Genomic DNA, 20,731 nt, shown 5'->3' with positions numbered 1-20,731 from the left:
TTTTTGTTGTTACTAACAAAGTTCCTGTAGCTGCTGATGAGTGTCTGCAATCTCTGAGTTGAGTATGTCCTTGAAATCATCATTGGGGAAGGCAGTCTGAAGATCAACTGCAAGATTGTAAGCAAGGTCTTGTTCCTCGTCTGGTAGAGTGTCTGTGTAAGCCTGCCATCTCAATCTCTGCAGAGCTTCACACACTATCTTGTGAGTTCTCACACTCCTCTGCAATTTTAGCTTCTCTAATTCCAGTAAGTTTCCACTGATGAACATTCGTGAAAAATGTTATTCAGCTAGAATCCGAAAAATAAATTATGTTGCCTTTGGCTTCCGCAACTGACTCTAATTGGTCTAGTACAGAGATCGTGATTGGCTGATTTCGCGGTACGGACAAATACAGCAGTTATGATTGGTCATTTAAGTAACTCGCAATGACGTCATCACTCTGGGTTTTAACATGATTTCCTAATGAAAATATCTGCAAAATGTTCACTTTTTGAAGATGGAACATTGATTTTTGTGATAAGTGGTCCCTAAACTAATATTGGTGTGAATATGAAGTACTTCCACAGAGGGGACTACGGAAAAGCAGTCTTTTGAGACTCTGCCCACGGTCTAAAAAATATTGAAATCTGTTCATTCCCATTTCTCTGCCACTCAGCCAACCATGTTGGCAATTTTTGGTCCCAATTGTATAAATTCAAATGTTTATTGAAAGTAACATTTTGTGCAGGAAAAGATCTTTGATCCATCTAGCTTGTCCTTCCAAATCAATCATCAGTTTCCTTGCTTGATTCTGGAACTAATGGCCATGAAACTCTTTACTAATAGAAATTCATCTAGTCCTTTTTTTAAACCCTTTCATTTTTTTTGTTCTTTCTTTCTACAATTCCGTTGCCCTTTAAATAAGAATTTGTCTAAACTTCTTATTTTCTGTCGACACTTTAAACTGTGTCCCCTAGTCCTCAATTCCTGCACCAGGCACAAACTTTCCTGGATCTAATTTCTCTAATCTTTAAAAATCTTAAAGATCACTTATCAAGTCTCCCTCATCTTCCTCCACTCCAGAGAGTAAAGTGGGCAATCTTTCCTCAAAACTCAGCTGTAATATATAAAGTACTCGGATAATATTGTTCCAAGGCTGGTATTGTATGGCAGTGCAGTAACATTTTTTCTGAATTCTTATTGGCTGGTAAAATATCTTCAGGTTACTGTATTCACAATTTCTGGATGTGCTGTTATATTTTTTTTAAATGGTTGGTATACAAATATACTTCATTTTTTTCCCTCTGTCTTCACAGGTTTATGGTTCAGGGTCTCAGACTAGATCTTTCCAATATGTAAGGTAAGATATGTGTGACTCCGAGGATATAATCTATACGCACACACACACCTATCTCTTTTTTGTTTTCAGAAACAGATTATTTTGTCATGCTCTATATCAGCTGAGTTAATATATGAAACCTATTTTACCATGGAGGTTAAATTTGGATCCAGGTGGGGAAAGGAAGAGGAGGAAGAGATGTAGAGAAGAGAGAGAAGGAAAGACTGAATACAGGAATGGCTGGAAAACTTTTAGCAGGCTTGGAATCCAAATTATTATCACAGCGGGTGGGTAGTGGCTGAAGAATGGTCCTCCAAGTGGACAGATTTGGGGAAGCATCCCATCCATATTATTGGACACTCATTTGTTCTCAATGAAAGGAGGGGAAGTGAGAACAAATCAAATGCCTCCCAGGCCTCAATTTTGCTCTAAAGGAAGTTTCAGTAAGTCCCAATAAAGTTAGCTGAAGGAAGGGGTGCTCATTCTGCAAGAGCATTAGTAATGTCCAATTCAGTGCAGAGAAATAATCCTCCTGCGATCACAGGCTTTCAGTTGAAGCGATGGGGGAGCAAGTGACATTAGCAATATGGCACAATACAGGTTGCCAAACATCTGTTGTCAGCAGCAGTAAGGAAGTGTTGATGGCTGGATACTTTTTCCTTAGTGGATAGGGAGATTGTGGGCTCGGTTGCTACTTTACGACTGCACTTTGATTTTGCTGCTCTCTTGAAGGCCATTAAGGTTACTTGGTTCCATTTGAGGCTGGGTGTCTTTCCATTATTTTCAACATTGTTTACAGCACCACCTACTGGTGCAGTACCACTAGAATCTGGAGACCAGTCACCATTTTTAACAAAGAGTATATGCGTTAATATTTTGCATCCATGTGCCCACCTTGTACATTTTGATATCCTGTTACATTTTTGTCGCGCTCTGTCAACCTTTTCTCATTATGAATTCCTACAGCCACACTTATCATTGGTTTTGCCAACGTAGCTTGATTATTGTGATTGTACAATATAATCACAGGTTCCTACAAATTACTTCATTTTCTGAACAATTTTTTCATCCACCATTTTTTTAACTGAAATTTCCAGTGTCCAAAAAATAAGGATATAAGCGATGTAGAAAATTCAAACAATTACATACTTTACAATATCATGACATTTATCCGTTGTATGTTTTTGTGGCCTTTAATGCCTGCTCTAAAATTTTTACTTGAAGGCCTCGTCCTCTCCAAAAAGTCTGGGCCTGGACTTGATTTTCTTTTTCCCCAGATCTGTGACTGAACTGAATTTATATTGTGCATTCTGAGCACATATTTTGTATGTAATTTTTCAGGATGCATCTATACCATTCAGCCAGCTAATGGCATTTATTATTCAGCTTCTAGTACTTTCTGCTCAGTAGCTTATCTTCAAATAACTTAAACAAGAGGACAAATTTCAAAAACTTTTTCTGAGGTAAAATTTATATAGCATCTTTTTTTTTTAAAAGTCTGCTTGGGAGAGGAGAATAATAACCATGTTCTGATATTGTTGCAGATATTTTTTGGCAGAGGTGTGGGATGAACTGGAGACGAGCTGTAGGGTAGGTAAGAGAAAGGGAGAAATGAAGGAGCGGTATATAGAGGGAGAGGTGTAGGTAGGGAGGAAGAGGGGAGGGGTGATGACTCGATATTCACTTTTGAGTATCGATAAGGATGATGGTGCCTCTGGGGAGTGCAGCCAGAGCCAATTCCAAGACAACACTGGTGGCTCAGCTGCACAGGGGGAAGGACGAAGAATAAAGAGCTCTAGTGCTGGGGGATTCTATAGTTAGGGGAACAGACAGGCGTTTCTGCGACCATAGACGTGACTCCTGAATGGTTTTGTGCCTCCCTGGTGCGAGGGTCGAGGATGTCACAGAGCGGACGCAGGGCATTCTGGGGGGGGGGGGGGGGAGGGTAAACAGCTAGAGGTTGTGGTCCATATCGGGACCAACAACATGGGTAAAAAGGGGGTTGAGGTCCTACAGGCAGAATTCAGGGAGCTAGGAAGAAAATTAAAGGATAGGACCTCAAAGGTAGTTATCTCCGGGTTACTACCGGTGCCACGTGCTAATGAGTACAAGAATAGAAGGATAGAGAGGATAAATACGCGCCTGGAAAATTGGTGCAGCAGGGAGGGCTTTAAATTCTTGAGGCATTGGGACCGCTTCTGGGGGAGATGGGACCTGTACAAACCGGACGGGTTGCACCTCAACAGAGCCGGGACCAATATCCTCGCGGGGAGTTTTGCTAGTGCTATTGGGGAGAGTTTAAGCTAGCTTGGCAGGGTGATGGGAACCCGAGAACAAATTCAAGAGGGAAGGAAGTAAAACAGAAATTAGATAGCAAGAATCTAGAAAGCGAATCTGTTAGACTGAGGAAACAAGGCTTAGTAAGTAGTAAGCAAGGAAGTCTTCCTCTGCTGAATGGTATATACTTTAATGCAAGGAGTATAGCGAATAAGGCGGATGAGCTAAGAGCACAGCTAGACACTTGGGAGTATGACATTATAGTCATTACAGAAACATGGCTGAAAGAGGGGCAGATTTGGCAGTTCAATATTCCTGGTTATAGGATTTTTAGACCAGATAGAGAGGGGGTTGTAAAAAGGAGGAGTGGGGGGGGGGGGCGAGTGGGTATCGCAGTATTGATTAAAGAAACTATTACAGCGGTGAGGAGGGATGATATGTTAGAGGGATCATCAAATGGGGCCATATGGGTCAAATTGAAAAATAAAAAAGGGGCGATCACACTGCTGGGCGTGTATTACAGATCCCCAAACAGTGGGAGGGAGATAGAGGAGCAAATATGTAAGCAAATTGCTGTGGTCCAAAAACCATCGGGTAGTAATAGTAGGGGATTTTAACTATCCAAATATTGATTGGGACAAATTTAGCGTGAAGGGTATAGAGGATGCAGAATTCTTGAAATGCATTCAAGAGAACTTTTTTAGTCAGTAATGTAACAAGCCCAACACGAGAGGGGGTGGTCTTGGATTTAGTTTTGGGGAATGAAGCTGGGCAGGTTGAAGGGGTATTAGTAAGGGAGCACTTGGGTGCCAGTGACCATAATTCAGTCAGATTCAAATTGGGTATGGATAAAAGGCAAGGATAGGCCTGGAATAAAAGTCCCGAATTGTGGAAAAGCTAATTTGCTAAGTTAAGGAGTGATTTGGCCATAGTGGACCGGAACAGTGGGAGGCATTCAAGGAGGAGATCCGGAAGGTGCAGGCCAAACATGTGCCCTTAAAGAAAAAGGTTGGGAATAATAATTCTAGAGCCCCATGGATGTCTAGGGACTTACAGGGGAGGATAAAGAAAAAAAGGGAAGCTTATGTCATATAACAACAGCTCATTACTATAGAATCTTTAGAGGAATATAGAAAGTTAAGAGGCAAAATTAAAAAGGATATTAGGAATGCTAAGAGAGAGCACGAGAAATTCTTGGCTAGTAAAATTAAGGAAAACCCTAAGATGTTCTATAAATATATTAAGAGTAAGAGGGTAACTAAAGAAAGGGTAGGGCCTATTTGAGACCGTGAGGGTAATCTTTGTGTGGAGGTGGAAGATGTTATTAAGGTTCTTAACGAATACTTTGCATCTGTTTTCACAAAGGAAAGGGTCAATGCAGATGCTGCTATTGAGGAGGAATGTGATATTCTGGAAGAAATAAATTATAGTGAGAGAGGAAATAGTAAGGGGTTTAGCAGCTTTGAAAGTAGATAAGTCCCCAGGCCTGGATGAAATGCATCTCGGGCTGTTGAGCAAAGTCCAGAACCAGGGGTCACAGTCTAAGGATAAGGGGTAAGCCATTTAGGACCGAGATGAGGAGAAACTTCTTCACCCAGAGAGTGGTGAACCTGTGGAATTCTCTACTCCAGAAAGTTGTTGAGGCCAATTCACTAAATATTTTCAAAAAGGAGTTGGATGAAGTCCTTACTACTAGGGGGATCAAGGGGTATAGCGAGGAAGCAGGAATGGGGTACTGAAGTTGCATGTTCAGCCATGAACTCATTGAATGGCGGTGCAGGCTAGAAGGGCCGAATGGCCTACTCCTGCACCTATTTTCTATGAAATAGCAGAGGCCTTGACCACCATTTTTCAGTCCTCTTTGGATTTGGACATGGTGCCGGAGGACTGGAGGACTGCTAATGTAGTACTCTTGTTTAAGAAGGGAGAAAAGGATAGGCCGAGAAATTACAGGCCTGTCAGCCTAACCTCAGTGGTGGGAAAATTATTGGAAAGTTTCCTGAAAGACAGGATAAATCTACATTTAGAAAGGCAGGGATTAATTAGGGACAGTCAGCACGGATTTGTTAAGGAAAGATCATGTCTGACTAACCTGATTGAATTTTTTGAGGAAGTAACCAAGCGGGTCGATGAGGGTAGTGCGTACGATGTAGTGTATATGGACTTAGCAAAGCTTTTGATAAGGTCCCACATGGTAGACTGGTCAAGAAGGTTAAAGCCCATTGGATCTAGGGCAAAGTGGCAAGTTGGATCCAAAATTGGCTTGGAGGTAGGCAGCAAAGGGTAATGGTTGATGGATGTTTTTGTGAATGGAAGGATGTTTCCAGTGGGGTTCCGCAGGGCTCAGTGCTGGGTCCCTTGCTTTTTGTGGTATATATCAACGATTTAGATTTTAATATAGGGAACATGATTAAGAAGTTTGCAGACGACACTAAAATTGGCTGTGTGGTTGATAATGAAGAAGGAAGTCATGGGCTGCAGGAGGATATCAATCTACTGGTCAGGTGGGCAGAGCAATGGCAATTGGAATTTAATTCAGAGAAGTGTGAGGTGATGTACCTTATTAGGGCGAATAAGGAAAGGGTATACACATTAGGCGGTAGGCCACTTAATAATGTAAATGAACAAAGGGACCTTGGAGTGCTTATCCACAAATCCCTGAAACTAGCAGGCCAGGTGGTTAAGAAGGCATACGGAATGCTTGCCTTTATTGGCCGATGCATACAATATAAGAGCAGGGAGTTTATGCTTAAATTGTATACTTTGGTTAGGCAACAACTGGAGTACTGCATGCAGTTCTGGTCGCCGTATTATAGGAAGGACATGATTGCACTAGAGAGGGTGCAGAGGAGATTTACTAGGATGCTGCCTGGAATGGGGAATCTTAATTATGAGGACAGATTGGATAGGCTGGGTTTGTTCTCATTGGAACAGAGGAGGTTGAGAGGAGACCTCATTGAGGCGTACAAAATATTGAGGGGCCTGGACGTAGTGGATAGTAAGGGCCAATTTCCATTGGTGGAGGGGTCTATTACGAGGGGGCATAGTTTTAAGGTGGGTGGTGGAAGGTTTCAAGGGGATTTGAGGGGGGGCTTCTTTGCGCAGAGGGTTGTGGGGATCTGGAACTCGCTGCCTGGAAGAGTGGTGGATGCAGAAACCCTCACCACTTTTATGAGATGGTTGGATGGGCACTTAAAGTGCAGTAACCTGCAGGGTTACAGACCGAGAGCTGGTAATTGGGATTAGACTGGATGACCTTTTGTTGGCTGACACAATATTAATGGTAAGTACTGCAGGGAATTACATACCGCCAGGGTGATCGGCTGGATGGGTCAGAGAGGAATTTTCCCAGATTTTTTCTCCCTAAATTGGGCTGGGTTTTTATCTGGTTTTTGCGCCTCCCAGGAGATCACATGGCTCCGGTTGGATGGAGTGTAGACTGTTTCAGTAAAAGGGGTGTCGCAGTTGTGAAGCGGACTGGTTGGGATGGGTGCTATTTGCCTTTCCATCATTGTTCATAGGTTTATTTGTAACCTATATGCTGACCAAGGGCCGTGCGGCTCTTTGTCGGCCGGCGCGGACACGATGGGCCGAAATGACCTCCTGCGCTGTAAATTTCTATGTTTCTAAGAGAGGTGGGTGCTGAGAGAGGTAGATTGGAGAAAGGGGCAGGGGTAAAGAATATCTCAGTGCTGGGGAGGGTTGTATCTAGGAAGGGTGAGTATGGAAAAGTACCTTGTGTAGTCGGGAAAATGTGTCATTAGTGAGGTTTGGAGAAGTTTCTCAGTGAGGGGTGGGAAATTGGGGGAGCGGGGGAAGTACTTCAGTTGTGTGGTTGGGAAAGTACTTGAGTACAGTTGAAGGAATCTCCTACCCCAACTGGGGAGAGTTGAATAGCTCCCTCAGAAGGACGGTGAGTGTTGTAAAAGTTCCTCATGGAGTGTATGGATGAGGAGACCCTAATTTTTCTAACATTTAAGAGATTCCAATATTCCAAAAACTGCACAGCTACTGATTTTATTACTTTTAATAAACCCCGATTTAAAAAAAAAAATGACCCGAAGTGTTTTTCAAGTTTGAAGAGGCACCAATTAAAAAAAAAAAAAAAATAATACTGGTGAGAATTCCTCATTTCTGAACAGGCAGCATATTTTGACGGTTTAATTCTGAGATGAAGTTTTATGGTATACTAACATAAGTAAAGCTTAACATTGAAAACTACTATCACAGTGCCACCCACATGTTTGAGAGGTATTGCAGATAAATATGACAAATTTTTAAATAGGATTATTTATGGGATCAAATTACCATGCGAATATGCAACACATTTTGAAATAGAACATTGTGATCATTCTACCATGTTTAATATATAATTGATATATAATTAGCGGATCTCCAGTGGCATTGCTCATGATGAACCAGAGAATTTTCTGTTTTATAAGTGTTACTGACAGTGATCGGGAAGTGTTACAGGAAGTAAGTATGGCAAGTAACATGGTATGTTGCTAAAGGAAAGGTTATATAATGCATATTGATCAGTAAATGAGACTAAGTGAATAAGTGTGGGAATATGTTTGCAATATTTCATCTGGATTTACCTTTTTAATAAAACCCGAAAATTCCCGTGAAATATTGGGGTCAAGTTTCGGCCTGAGTTGCCCTATTTTTTTGGAGCAACTAGTTAAGAATGGAGTATCTTAGAAATTGCAATTCTCGGCATTTAGTTTGCTCCAGTTCTAGTCACTTAGAACAGTTTCATTTTAGAACAGATTTTTTTTTTCAAAAGGGGGCATGTCGGCCACTTATGCCTGTTTTTTAAGTTTAGGCAGCAAAAACTTACTCCAAACTAACTTAGAATGGAGTAAGTGTAGATTTTTGTAAGCTCAGAAAAACCTTGCCTACACTTACAAATCAAGCATAGGTTACAAATCAGGCATAGGGAACGAGGGGGGGGGGGGGTGGAGAGGGAAGTAATTACATTTTACAAGCATTCCACTTATACAAATAAAGAGCCATCCTGAATTAAAAAATTATAAATAAAGCAAATAAAAAGTACATTAATTTTCCTACCTGTGTGAAGCAGCAGCCTTCAAGCTGCGGAGCTTCAGGCCTTTCATCCAGGAGATAGGAGCGGGACGGCAGCAAGCAGCCTTCGAGCTGCGGCGGAGCATCAGGCCATTCGGCCAGGAGACGGGTGAGACGACAGCAAGTTGTGTCTCACTGCGCACGCTCCAGCGCGCGTGCGCAGGGCTGCCGGCACGATGTCGTATTCTCGGATGTAGCGCCGCCCCCCCTGCAGTCTCAGAATTGGCGCCCCGCTTTGGCCCCGCCGCCCCCCCCCCCCCCCCCCCCCGCAGATCTCGCCACGCCGTGCCGAGCTGGACAGGAGCAGCAGGGAACCGGAGAATTGCTCCGTAAGTTTTTGACGCGCTTTTGAGCGCGGAATTCAGACGTGGCTCTCGGGGCTGCGCCATTCTAGGCAAGGCCCGAAACTTGACCCCATTAAAACTATGAAAGTGGTTCAAATATACTCGGAAAGTATTTTATTCCTGTATTTTTGAAGTATTCAACTACCTTTGTCATAGCATTATATGCCCACTAAACACAGTCAGCAAGTCAGGAGATGTTTACATAGAATTGAGAAGTTATGAAAAGTGTTGAATTTCTTAGGTAGCCTCTTGCCTATTATAATCCTAAATTTACATAGTTTAATTCTTATGTTCAATTTAAATACATTTTTGTACTGATAGTACTGCAGATTTTTAGATCGTTAATACAGATCACGTATAAAAATGTAGTGTATGTTCGTTTTAATATTTAAATTCTCTTTGCAGCGACCTTGTGAATGGATTAGTGGTTTTGATGAACAGTAATGTCAGCAGCCCTGTGAATGTGGTATGTAAACTTTCTATGTTCTAGCAATTCCTGTTCCAACTGTTCATTTAAAATCACATGTATATTTGGCATTATAAATGGATAATGGCTTAATTAGAAGTTTTGTAATCAATCTATAATGGCCCAGAATTTGCGCTCAGCAGCGAAGCAAAGGCATTCGCCTCTGGCAGTGAAGTAAACTTCAGACAAAGATCTCACGATCCCGGTGTCAAGAAGTTGGGGTTTTTCAACATTTAATTCAAATCAAAGTACAGTGGGGATTTCCTTGTGTGAACTAGTGTGATGTCAACATGCTGTCTAAGCAGCCAATCAAAACACAGAATTCTCACAGACAGCGAAAAGTGAGTAAGCTCTTAAAATTCTAACTTTTTAAAAATGCTAGCGAGAGCAAAACAAAGATTGGGGCTCTCACATGGGGGGGAAAAAAAGCAAACCTGCAATATTGACAAACTTTTAAAAAAATATATTTTTTTAAAGTTTCTTAAATCTTTATTTTTATTAAAATGGGCAAATTTCACACTGCACACAATTAAAATTAGTTTTTCAGGTCCTTAACATCTGTTTAGCAGTAATAACGCTGTTAAAATCCCAGTTACACTGAATCCCTTTGGGTCTAACTTTCAATGGGGAATTTAACAGCATACTTACTGCAAAAGAGCCAAAGCTTTTGACAGTTTTCCTGATCTGGGCGATTACACAGATTGCTGGCTCGGCGGCAGGGGGCGGTGGGGGGGGGAGAACAGCGTAGCCTGTTTCGGAGCTATCAATAACAGACCGCAACTTCAGTATTTTGTGCCAGATCCCGAAGTTGTGGTCATAAGAACATAAGAATTAGGAACAGGAGTAGGCCATCTAGCCCCTCTAGCCTGCTCCGCCATTCAAAACATCATGGCTGATCTGGCTGTGCACTCAGCTCCACTTACCCGCCCGCTCCCCATAACCCTTAATTCCCTTATTGGTTAAAAATCTATCTATCTGTGATTTGAATACATTCAATGAGCTAGCCTCGACTGCTTCCTTGGGCAGAGAATTCCACAGATTCACAACCCTCTGGGAGAAGAAATTCCTTCTCAACTCGGTTTTAAATTGACTCCCCCGTATTTTGAGGCTGTGCTCCCTAGTTCTAGTCTCCCCGACAGTGGAAACAACCTCTCTGCCTCTATCTTGTCTATCCCTTTCATTATTTTAAATGTTTCTATAAGATCACCCCTCATCCTTCTGAATTCCAACGAGTAAAGACCCAGTCTACTCAATCTATCATAAGGTAACCCCCTCATCTCCGGAATCAGCCTAGTGAATCGTCTCTGTACCCTATCCAAGGCTAGTATATCCTTCCTTAAGTAAGGTGACCAAAACTGCACGCAGTACTCCAGGTGCGGCCTCACCAATATCTTGTACAGTTGCAGCAGGACCTCCCTGCTTTCGTACTCCATCCCTCTCGCAATGAAGGCCAACATTCCATTCGCCTTCCTGATTACCTGCTGCATCTGCAAACTAACTTTTTGGGATTCATGCACAAGGACCCCCAGGTCCCTCTGCACCTCAGCATGTTGTAATTTCTCCCCATTCAAATAATATTCCCTTTTACTGTTTTTTTTTCCCAAGGTGGATGACCTCACATTTTCTGACGTTGTATTCCATCTGCCAAACCTTAGCCCATTCGCTTAACCTATCTAAATCTCTTTGCAGCCTCTCTGTGTCCTCTACACAACCCGCTTTCCCACTAATCTTTGTGTCATCTGCAAATTTTGTTACACTATACTCTGTCCCCTCTTCCAGGTCATCTATGTATATTGTAAACAGTTGTGGTCCCAGCACTGATCCCTGTGGCATACCACGCACCACCAATTTCCAACCCGAAAAGGACCCATTTATCCTGACTCTCTGCTTTCTGTTAGCCAGCCAATTCTCTATCCATGCTAATACATTTCCTCTGACTCAGCGTACCTTTATCTTCTACAGTAACCTTTTGTGTGGCACCTTATCAGTTTCAAACACAGAATGATGGCAAATGCTGCCAGTTTGCCATCGTCCCGATCGCAAATTCTGGGCCAATATTTTAAAAACCGTGGTCTCAAGCTTCGAGGCGATCTGATAATAGATAGTGCTGTAAGCATAAAGTTGACCAATTGATTACAGTGGGGTCAGACCTAATATTGCGTGATGGCCACTAAATGGACACACAGGTGGTGCCAATTAGAGATGAAAAATAAATCTTTTTCTGGAGAATGAAAGATTGTCAGAGATACTCGTTGAACATACTTGTCTTGGTTTTCACAGAAGTGTGTGGTAGTGGGAATGAAAGGATGCACAAGGAGGAGGTGAGGATAACTATAGGTAAGGGAAATAACAATGGTAGAAAGCAAAGTGGAAAGGCACCTGGCCCAGATGGCATGCATCCTAGAATGCTGAAGTATGACAGAGGAAATAGCAGAGGCTCTAACCAGTCATTGAAACATCCTTGGATATGGAGGGGTGATAAAGTACTGGAGGATTGCCAATTCTGTTCAAAAAAGGATAAAATGGGTTAATATGGTCCAGTCAATCTACTATTGTTAGTGGGTAAACATCTGGAAGCAGATGACGACAGGATGAAGTTAATAATCTGTAAAGGGTTAGCTGTGTTTGACAAATTTGAGATCTTTGAAGAAATAACAGGACATAGGTAGGTTATTGGGTTGGGCAGATGGATGTCAGATTAAATTTATTGCAGAGAAATGTGATGTCATGCATTTTAGGAGGTACAAGATGGAGAGAAATATGCACTACATCGTAAAACGTTCAAAGGAGTAGAGAGACTTAAGCGTTCAGATGCGCAGATATTTAAAAGTGAAAGGACAAGTTGATAAAGTCATCATTTTTTTAATGAAATGCATATGTGATCCTAGATTTTATAAATAAGGATATCGAGTACAAAACCAGAAGTTGTACAAAAAATTGATTACGTTGCAGTTAGTATGTAATCACTTTTGGACACCCTACTTTTGAAAGGATGTCCAGACCATGGAGAGGGTTCACAAAAGGTTCAACAAGGGATGAGAGGCCTTATGAGAAGAGACTAGAGCAACTAGGGGATCACTTTGCCATAGAGCAAAGGACGCTAGGAGGAGATCTGATTGACGTGTTTAAAATTATGAAGAGTTTTGATAAAGTTAAAAGAAAAAACTATTTTCACTAGTCAGTGAATCAGGAATAGAGGGTATAAATTAGAAATTATCAAGAATGGAATGAAGGGCTAGTAGATTTTTCGTTTGCGCAGAAGGTTATTAAGACTTAGAATGCCTTATCAGAAACGATTGTGGAAACAGAATACATAATAACTTATAAAAGAGTAGCTTTGAAAGGGCAGTGGAATAGGACTAAGTGGATAGCTTTTTCAGAAAGCCAGTACAGATTCAATGAGCTTGAACGGCTTATGTTTGCTGTTTAAAAAAATTATTTTGAACAAAATTATCTAATTGTTTCCTTCCCCAATGTAGATATTTTAGTATTTTCCCTCTACTTTCCAAAAGTAGTGCTATCCTCCCTATCTCTGTAACCTCCTACCAGCCCTTCACCCCTTCCCCAGAACACTATATTCCTCCTGTGCATCCTCAATCGAGACTCTGCCTTTGACTCGAGTGTTCTTGACTCAATCCTGCAGCCGCACCACTACCCGCCACCACCTCAGTAAAACCCCAACACTGCACGAGGTAGAAAAAGCCATGAGACAGCTTAAGAACAGCAAGGCTACGGGAGCGGATGGAATCCCTGCTGAGGCACTGAGGTATGGCGGAGAGGCACTGTTGGCGCGAATACATGACCTCATCTCTCTCATTTGGAGGGAGGAGAGCATGCCGGGAAATCTCAGAGATGCAATGATTGTGACCATCTTTAAGAAAGGGGACAAGTCTGACTGCGGCAACTACAGAGGAATCTCCCTGCTATCAGCCACTGGGAAGGTCGTCGCTAGAGTCCTCCTCAACCGTCTTCTCCCTGTGGCCGAGGAACTCCTCCCAGAGTCACAGTGTGGATTTCATCCCCTACGAGGCACAATGGAAATGATTTTTGCAGCGCGACAGCTGCAGGGAAAATGCAGGGAACAGCGCCAGCACTTATACATGGCCTTCTTCGACCTTACAAAGGCCTTTGACACTGTCAACTGCGAGGGGCTATGGAGCGTCTTCCTCCGTTTCGGATGTCCCAAAAGTTTGTCACCATCCTTCGCCTGCTCCACGACGACGTGCAAGCCGTGATCCTGACCAACGGATCCACTATAGACCCAATCCACGTCCGGACCGGGGTCAAACAGGGCTGCGTCATCACCCCACCCGTTTCTCAATCTTCCTCACTGCTATGCTCCACTCAGTCAGCAAGCTCCTCACTGGAGTGGAACTAAACTACAGAACCAGTGGGAACCTGTTCAACCTTCGCCATCTCCAGGCCAGGTCCAAGACCACCCCAACCTCTCGTCGAGCTACAGTACGCGGACGACACCTGTGTATGCGCACATACAGAGGCTGAACTCTAGGACATAGTCGACAATTTACTGAGGCGTACGAAAGCATGGGCCTTACGCTAAACATCCGAAAGACAAAGGTCCTCCACCAGCCTGTCCTCGCTGCACAGCACTGCCCCCCAGTCATCAAGATCCACGGCGCAGCCCTGGACAACGTGGAGCCTTTTATCAACAAGAGCAGACGTTGACGACGAGATTCAACACCATCTCCAGTGCGCCAGTGCAGCCTTCAGCCGCCTGAAGAAAAGTGTTCGAAGACCAGGCCCTCAAATCTGCCACCAAGTTCATAGTCTACAGTGCTGTAGTAATACCCGCCCTTCTGTATGGCTCAGAGACATGGACCATGTACAGTAGACACCTCAAGTCGCTGGAGAAATACCACCAACGATGTCTCCACAAGATCCTACAAATCCCCTGGGAGGACAGACGCACCATCATTGGCGTCCTCGACCAGGCCAACATTCCCAGCATTGAAGCACTGACCACACTTGATCAGCTCCGCTGGGCAGGCCACATTGTCCGCATGCCAGACACGAGACTCTCAAAGCAAGCGCTCTGCTCGGAACTCCTTCACGGCAACATCCCCACTGACACTTGGGAGTCCCTGGCCAAAGACCGCCCTAAGTGGAGGAAGTACATCCGGAAGGGCTCTGAGAACCTCGAGTCTCGTCGCCGAGAGCATGCAGAAATCAAGCGCAGACAACGGAAAGAGCGTGCGGCAAACCAGTCCCACCCATCCCTTATCCTCAACGACTATATGTCCCACCTGTGACAAGGACTGTGGATTTCGTATTGGACTGTTCAGCCACCTAAGGACTCATTTTAAGAGTGGAAGCAATTCTTCCTCGATTCCGAGGGACTGCCTATGATATTCCTCTGACTCTGGCCTCTTGTGCATCCTCCATTGTTCATCACACACCTATGTCTTATGCTTTGAAATTCCGCTCACTAAACCCTTACGCCTCTGCACATGTGTCTCCTCCTTTAAGACCTTCCTTAAACCCCCACCCTCTCCTTGACCAAGCTTTTGATCGCCCCTCCTTTTATCTCGTTGTTTGGCTCAGCATCAATTTCTATCTGATTATATCTCTGTGACGTGCCTTGGGATTTTATTTTACATTTAAAGACGTTATATAAAGCTAAGTAGTTGGACCCTTGTTATTTTCAAATTATTCACTGATAGTCCCTGGAACAGAAAGGTAATTGGTGTATTTGGAAATTAATGCATGGAACAAATTTGTGATTGAATTCATGTTGCATACATTCAGAAATTTTAAAATGAGGATTTTGGCAGCAATAAAGATGAGAAGCTGGCGATTGTTGTGAAAGTGAGTAGACTTGGTGATTAGATATGAAGTTGGATTTGAAGCTCAACTCTTGAGTCAAAACGTAATATTAAGGTTGTACACAGCCTGGTTTAGCCCGGACAAATAACTGCAGAAGGGGATGGGTCTGTAGCAAGGAATGTTTATGGCAGTGGCCAAAATAATGGGCCCAAGTTGGCGCGGCCCGGACCTGGACGCCCGTTTTTCGCACCACAAAGTGTGCCTAAAAAAAACTCACCGATTCACCGGCTCCCTGGAGGTCCTCTGGAGCTGGGCGCAGCGCAGCACAAGCTGTGGGGGGCGGAGCCAGGTCCCTGCGCTGAAAACAGTGCCGGGACCTCTGCACATGCGCACTACAGTGGGCGCGCATGTGCAGTAGCTCCAGGTGCCCAAAACTGTGGGAGGGGCCCGAAGCACGCAGCCCCTAGCCCTGGCCGAATGGCCTCACTGGGGCTGCGTGGATAAGGCTCACCTCCCACCTGACCCGACCCGACCCCCGCTCTTTCCACCCCCCCCCCCCCCGGACCTCCGCGACTCTTTCCTCCGAGACCCGACGCCACCTACCTGTAAATCCAGCCCAAAGTCTTGGGCCCGGCCGTTCAGCCTCCTTCGCTCCCTCCTCTCTCCACTCCCTCCCTCCTCTCCTCCCTCCCTCCTTCCTCTCTCCCCTCCTCCCTCCTCTCCCCATCCTTCCCTCTCTCCTCCTCCCTCCCTCCCTCCCTCCCTCCCCTCTCCTTCCCTCCCTCCCTCCCTTCCTCCCTCCCCTCTCCTTCCCTCCCTCCCTCCCCTCTCCTTCCCTCCCTCCCCTCCCCTCCCCTCTCCTTCCCTCCCTCCCTCCCCTCTCCTTCCCTCCCTCCCTCCATCCATCCATCCCTCCCTCCCTCCCCTCTCCTTCCCTCCCTCCCTCCCCTCTCCTTCCCTCCCTCCCTCCCCTCTCCTTCCCTCCCTCCCTCCCCTCTCCTTCCCTCCCTCCCTCCCCTCTCCATCCCTCCCTCCATCCCTCCCTCCCTCCCTCCCTCCCTCCCTCCCTCCTTCCCTCCCTCCCTCCCCTCCCTCCCTCCATCCCTCCTCTCCTCCTCTCTCCTCCTCCCTCCCTCCCTCCTCTCCTCCTCCCTCCTCTCCTCTCCTCTCCTCCTCCTTCTCTCCTCCCCTCCCTTCCCTTCCTCCCTCCTCTCCTCCCCCCTTCCTCCCTCCCTCCCTCCTCTCCTCCCCCCTTCCTCCCTCCTCCTCCCCCCTTCCTCCCTCCTCCTCCCCCCCCCTCACCCCCACTCCCTCCTTCTTCTCTCCTTCCCCTCTTTTTCTCTCCTTCCCCTCTCCTTCCCCTCCCCCCCTTCTCTCCTTCCCCTCCCCCCCTTCTCTCCTTCCCCTCCCCCCCTTCTCTCCTTCCCCTCCCCCCCTTCTCTCCTTCCCCTCCCCCCCTTCTCTCCTTCCCCTCCCCCCCTTCTCTCCTTCCCCTCCCCCCCTTCTCTCCTTCCCCTCCCCCCCTTCTCTCCTTCCCCTCCCCCCCTTCTCTCCTTCCCCTCCCCTCCCCCCTTCTCTCCTTCCCCCTCCCCCCTTCGCTCCTTCCCCCTCCCCCCTTCGCTCCTTCCCCCTCCCCCCTTCTCTCCTTCCCCCTCCCCCCTTCTCTCCTTCCCCTCGCTGTCAGAAACAGACACTGACAGACAGAGACACACACACACACACACACACACACACACACACACACACACATAGAGACACACTGGCAGGGGGTGGGGGGCGCATCCCAGCACGCTGTTGGAGGACTCCCAGCACGCTGTTGGAGGACTCCCGGTGCTGCAGTCGGTAAGTAGAAAATGTTTTATTGATTTTTTATTTTTTTATTTATTTGTTATTTTTTTTTGATTGATTTATTGATATATTTATCATTTATTATTGATGATGGCTCTTTATTTGTAAAACTGAAGTGTTTAATGTTTCTAAACTTCCCTTTTAAACCCCCCCCCCCCCCCATTCCCTACGCCTAATTTGTAACCTACGCCTGATTTTCCAAAGTGTAGACAAGGTTTTTTCGAACGTACAAAAATCTTCACTTACTCCATTCTAAGTTAGTTTGGAGTAAGTTTTCACTGCCTAAACTTTGAAAACAGGTGTAAGTGGCCGGACACGCCCCCTTTTTGAAAAAATTCTGTTCCAAAGTGAAACTGTTCTAACTGACTAGAACTGGAGCAAACTAAATGCCGAGAATTCAAATTTCTAAGATATTCCATTCTAAACCAGTTGCTCCAAAAAAACAGGAGCAACTCAGGCCGAAACTTGGCCCCAATGACTTTGGTCTTCCTGGGTTCATTGTACAGTCTGGTCATTCCAATCTACATTTTTATTGCACAATAATGCATTGTATTTTGCATGGTGTAATGTTTCTATCAATATAAATAGTGCATCCTGAGACTTATTGAGAGGAGCACCGCTGGAGATTTATATGTGTATATAAATGTGTGATCAAGGCTTCAAAATACAATAGTCAACATGAATTCATACTTGCCCTAGAAAGATTTTAAATATTTGTGTAATCTAAATATTTTGGCAAGTATATTCACAAAGGACTAGAATTTCCACTGGTTCACTGCCTGGTTTCTCGGCGGTTTTGGGCGAGAACCGGGTTGGCAAGAAATTCTCCAGCTGAGTTCCGCCGGCGGTTTCGAAGTACCGCTGGGGAGCAGACTGCTGGCGTGCACCGTCCACAGATCGCTATGGCACGGTTTTTGGCTCAGTGGTGACCCGTAGGTAAGTATTTAAAAAAAAAAACACCAACTAGAATCAGCGGAGCTGGGCGGTAGGTGAGTATCTCTGAAAGAAAAAGGTAATTAGTTTTTTACTAATTATTTTTAAATTCTCTTGTAGTGATTTAAGTGAAAATGGTCTGAGAATGTTTTTATGATTTTTTTTATTTTATGTTTTTTAAAAAATATTTTGTTTTTCTCCTCCTAGGCCAACCTGCAGCCTCATTGTAAATTTTTAGTAAATTTATTAATTATCGCCCATTTTCTTTAAGAACCGCCCAATCGGCCCAAGATTCCACTTTTTCGCCGAGAATCGGGGTGCAATGGCCATTTCTTTCGCTGGATGCACTTCTTTTTTGGGGGGCATTTTTCACCGGCGATAATGTTGGGAATCTTCGCAGTCTTTTGGGCGGCAATCGGGCGCTGGTGGATTGTTTGGAAATTCTAGCCCAAAGTAGTTAAAACCACAATCCCAATTGTGTTAAATTTTGAAATTGTAGCAAGTGTGGAATTTTTCATCTAAATCACCAGTTGTGCCTAAGCTTTAAAAAAAATTATCCATTCTGTTTAAAAACAAACTTTACTTTTCACAGGGAAACCCAGAAGAACACACTATTCTAGAATTTGCCAAATTAATTCGTGGCCTTGTTGGTAAGATTTTCTTTAATGTATTTTGGTAAACTGGAAAGGGAAGGGATGTCAGTCTTGGGGAATAAAATACTTTTATAGGAACAGGGGTATGCCATTTGGCTCATCAAATCTGCTTCCTTCTTTTGAATAATGTAACAATTTCTGCCTTCAAATCCTCTAGTATCCTCAAATATAGTGAGCATTTGAAAATTTTAACTAATGCTCTCCCAATTTTCTCACCTATTTCTTTGTGGTTTGGAAATTTGTGTGGCTTCAATCCCATTAGTTTATCGATTGCAGTTTTTCTTTGTATTGATACCTGTAAATTCTTCCACTTCACTAATTGCTCATCTTTCTCTGAAACTGTCTTATTTTATTCTGCTGTGAAAACCGAAGTGAAATGTTCACTTAACAATTCTGCCATTTCCTTATTTTCTACTATTGTCATATCTAAATATTTTAGTGTTCCCACCTTAGCATTGTATCCTTTTTCTTATACTTATAAAAGTATTTGCATTGGACGTTCCCAGCTTCGAGGGTATTTAATAAAGGATTTTTAAATTATGAAGCGTTTTGCTAAGGGAATGGTTCAGGTAGCGACTGTTGTATCTTTTAGAGAACAATTGGATAAATATTTGAAGCAGAGGACGAAGCAAGATTCTGGAGAGAGATCAGGCAGTAAGATTAAATTTGAAATGTTCTGGCAAAGAGCTGACACAAACGCAATGGAGCGAATGGCCTCCTTGTAAGCTGTCGACATCCAGGGTTCCTACTGTTTCTCCAATATAGCCTTAAACTTAACCTCGGAGAAGAATAAGCTTACTAATCACGGTGAGCTTTTCTACTTCCCATCCAATCAAAATTGTGAGCGTTTTGCCATAACCAGTAGCTGCTGAGATTTCTCAATTGTTTAGGAAACTCAGCAATAACAGAGTGCAGTGACTAGTATCCCATTAGGTTAGTTTGGATTCAAACCCAGGTCCCAGAGGTGTCGAGATTTGTACCATTTGATCAATAGGAACCTCTGTAAATCCTTTGGCTAATGTCTGATGAATTACTAAGATGTTTTCAGTACAGCAGAAATGAATTTGCTTGCTTTTTATGTGTGCACATGCATAATATTGGGCCGAAAATTGGGGCCTCTCTGGGTACGTACGATGTGCACCCGGCGAGGGCTCGCTAAAGCCTGTTCTCGCTGCGTGATGCACATGCGCCGAGAAGCGGCTTTTCCGATCTGTCAAAATTTCTTTTGACAGATTTTACGCATTCCCGCAGGAAGGACATCCGTGGGGCAGAGATTGGGTTATTTGGCCAGCTCTTGCCCAGCGAATGTCCTTCAAACTCTTACACCTGGTAAAAGCAGGCATATTCTTACTTTTACCAAATTAAGAGCTTTAAAACATAGAAAAATGTAATTGAATCATTCATTTTTATATTAAAAACCCTGTCTATTAAGGTAAGTTTATTTTTAACACTATTAAAACACAAAAATTCCGCCAAATAATTTTTTTTCTAATACATTTAATTACATTCAATTTCAATTAATTTTAAATATGCGAGGTGCTTTTTTTCATTTATTGTGTTAATGTTTCTTGTTTTAGGGGGGTTTTCACATTGATAGTAAAATCAGAGCTCCCATTATTATCAGTGAGATGGTGATTGGTGGTCCAGGCCCACGTGATTCCAGGATACATTTGCATATCTGGAAGACATGTCCCCGTACGCTTCGCAGCGAATGAAGGCCTCTGACCGGAATCCCACGTTCCTCCGGGACCACCAGCTATTTTCGTAGATTTTTTCCGGGTCGGAGGAGTTTGTCCAAAGGAAGCCACCGACCGCAATTTTCCCCCCATTATGTATTTCTGCCTTTATGTATTCCCATCATTCACCCATTAATTCACCTGGGTCCATTCTTATCTATCAACATTTTTTGTATTGGATTTTCTCTTTTTAATAAGCAGGTTTTTCTACAATTTCAATATACATACCTATTTTAGAGGAATCATTGTGAACTTTAATTTATATTGCTTGTAGGCAATTATGTTGG

General features: G+C 44.0%; 1 protein-coding gene across 3 annotated transcripts in view; it reads left to right on the top strand.

Annotated features, from left to right (window-relative positions):
- Positions 1 to 20,731, top strand: part of uxs1 (UDP-glucuronate decarboxylase 1) — a 142,902-nt gene that overhangs the window by 107,623 nt on the left and 14,548 nt on the right. For all 3 annotated transcript variants that reach the window (XM_070892116.1, XM_070892115.1, XM_070892118.1), the window contains 3 exons: positions 1,296 to 1,339; positions 9,430 to 9,490; positions 18,648 to 18,705. In XM_070892116.1, the coding sequence (XP_070748217.1) occupies positions 1,296 to 1,339; positions 9,430 to 9,490; positions 18,648 to 18,705 (163 nt within the window). The remainder of the gene's footprint in view (positions 1 to 1,295; positions 1,340 to 9,429; positions 9,491 to 18,647; positions 18,706 to 20,731) is intronic.

This window comes from Pristiophorus japonicus, chromosome 10 (assembly GCF_044704955.1).
Source record: "Pristiophorus japonicus isolate sPriJap1 chromosome 10, sPriJap1.hap1, whole genome shotgun sequence".
Taxonomy (NCBI): Eukaryota; Metazoa; Chordata; class Chondrichthyes; family Pristiophoridae; genus Pristiophorus; species Pristiophorus japonicus.
Note: the sequence above shows the minus strand (reverse complement) of the source record. Positions and strands in the feature narration are given on the sequence as shown.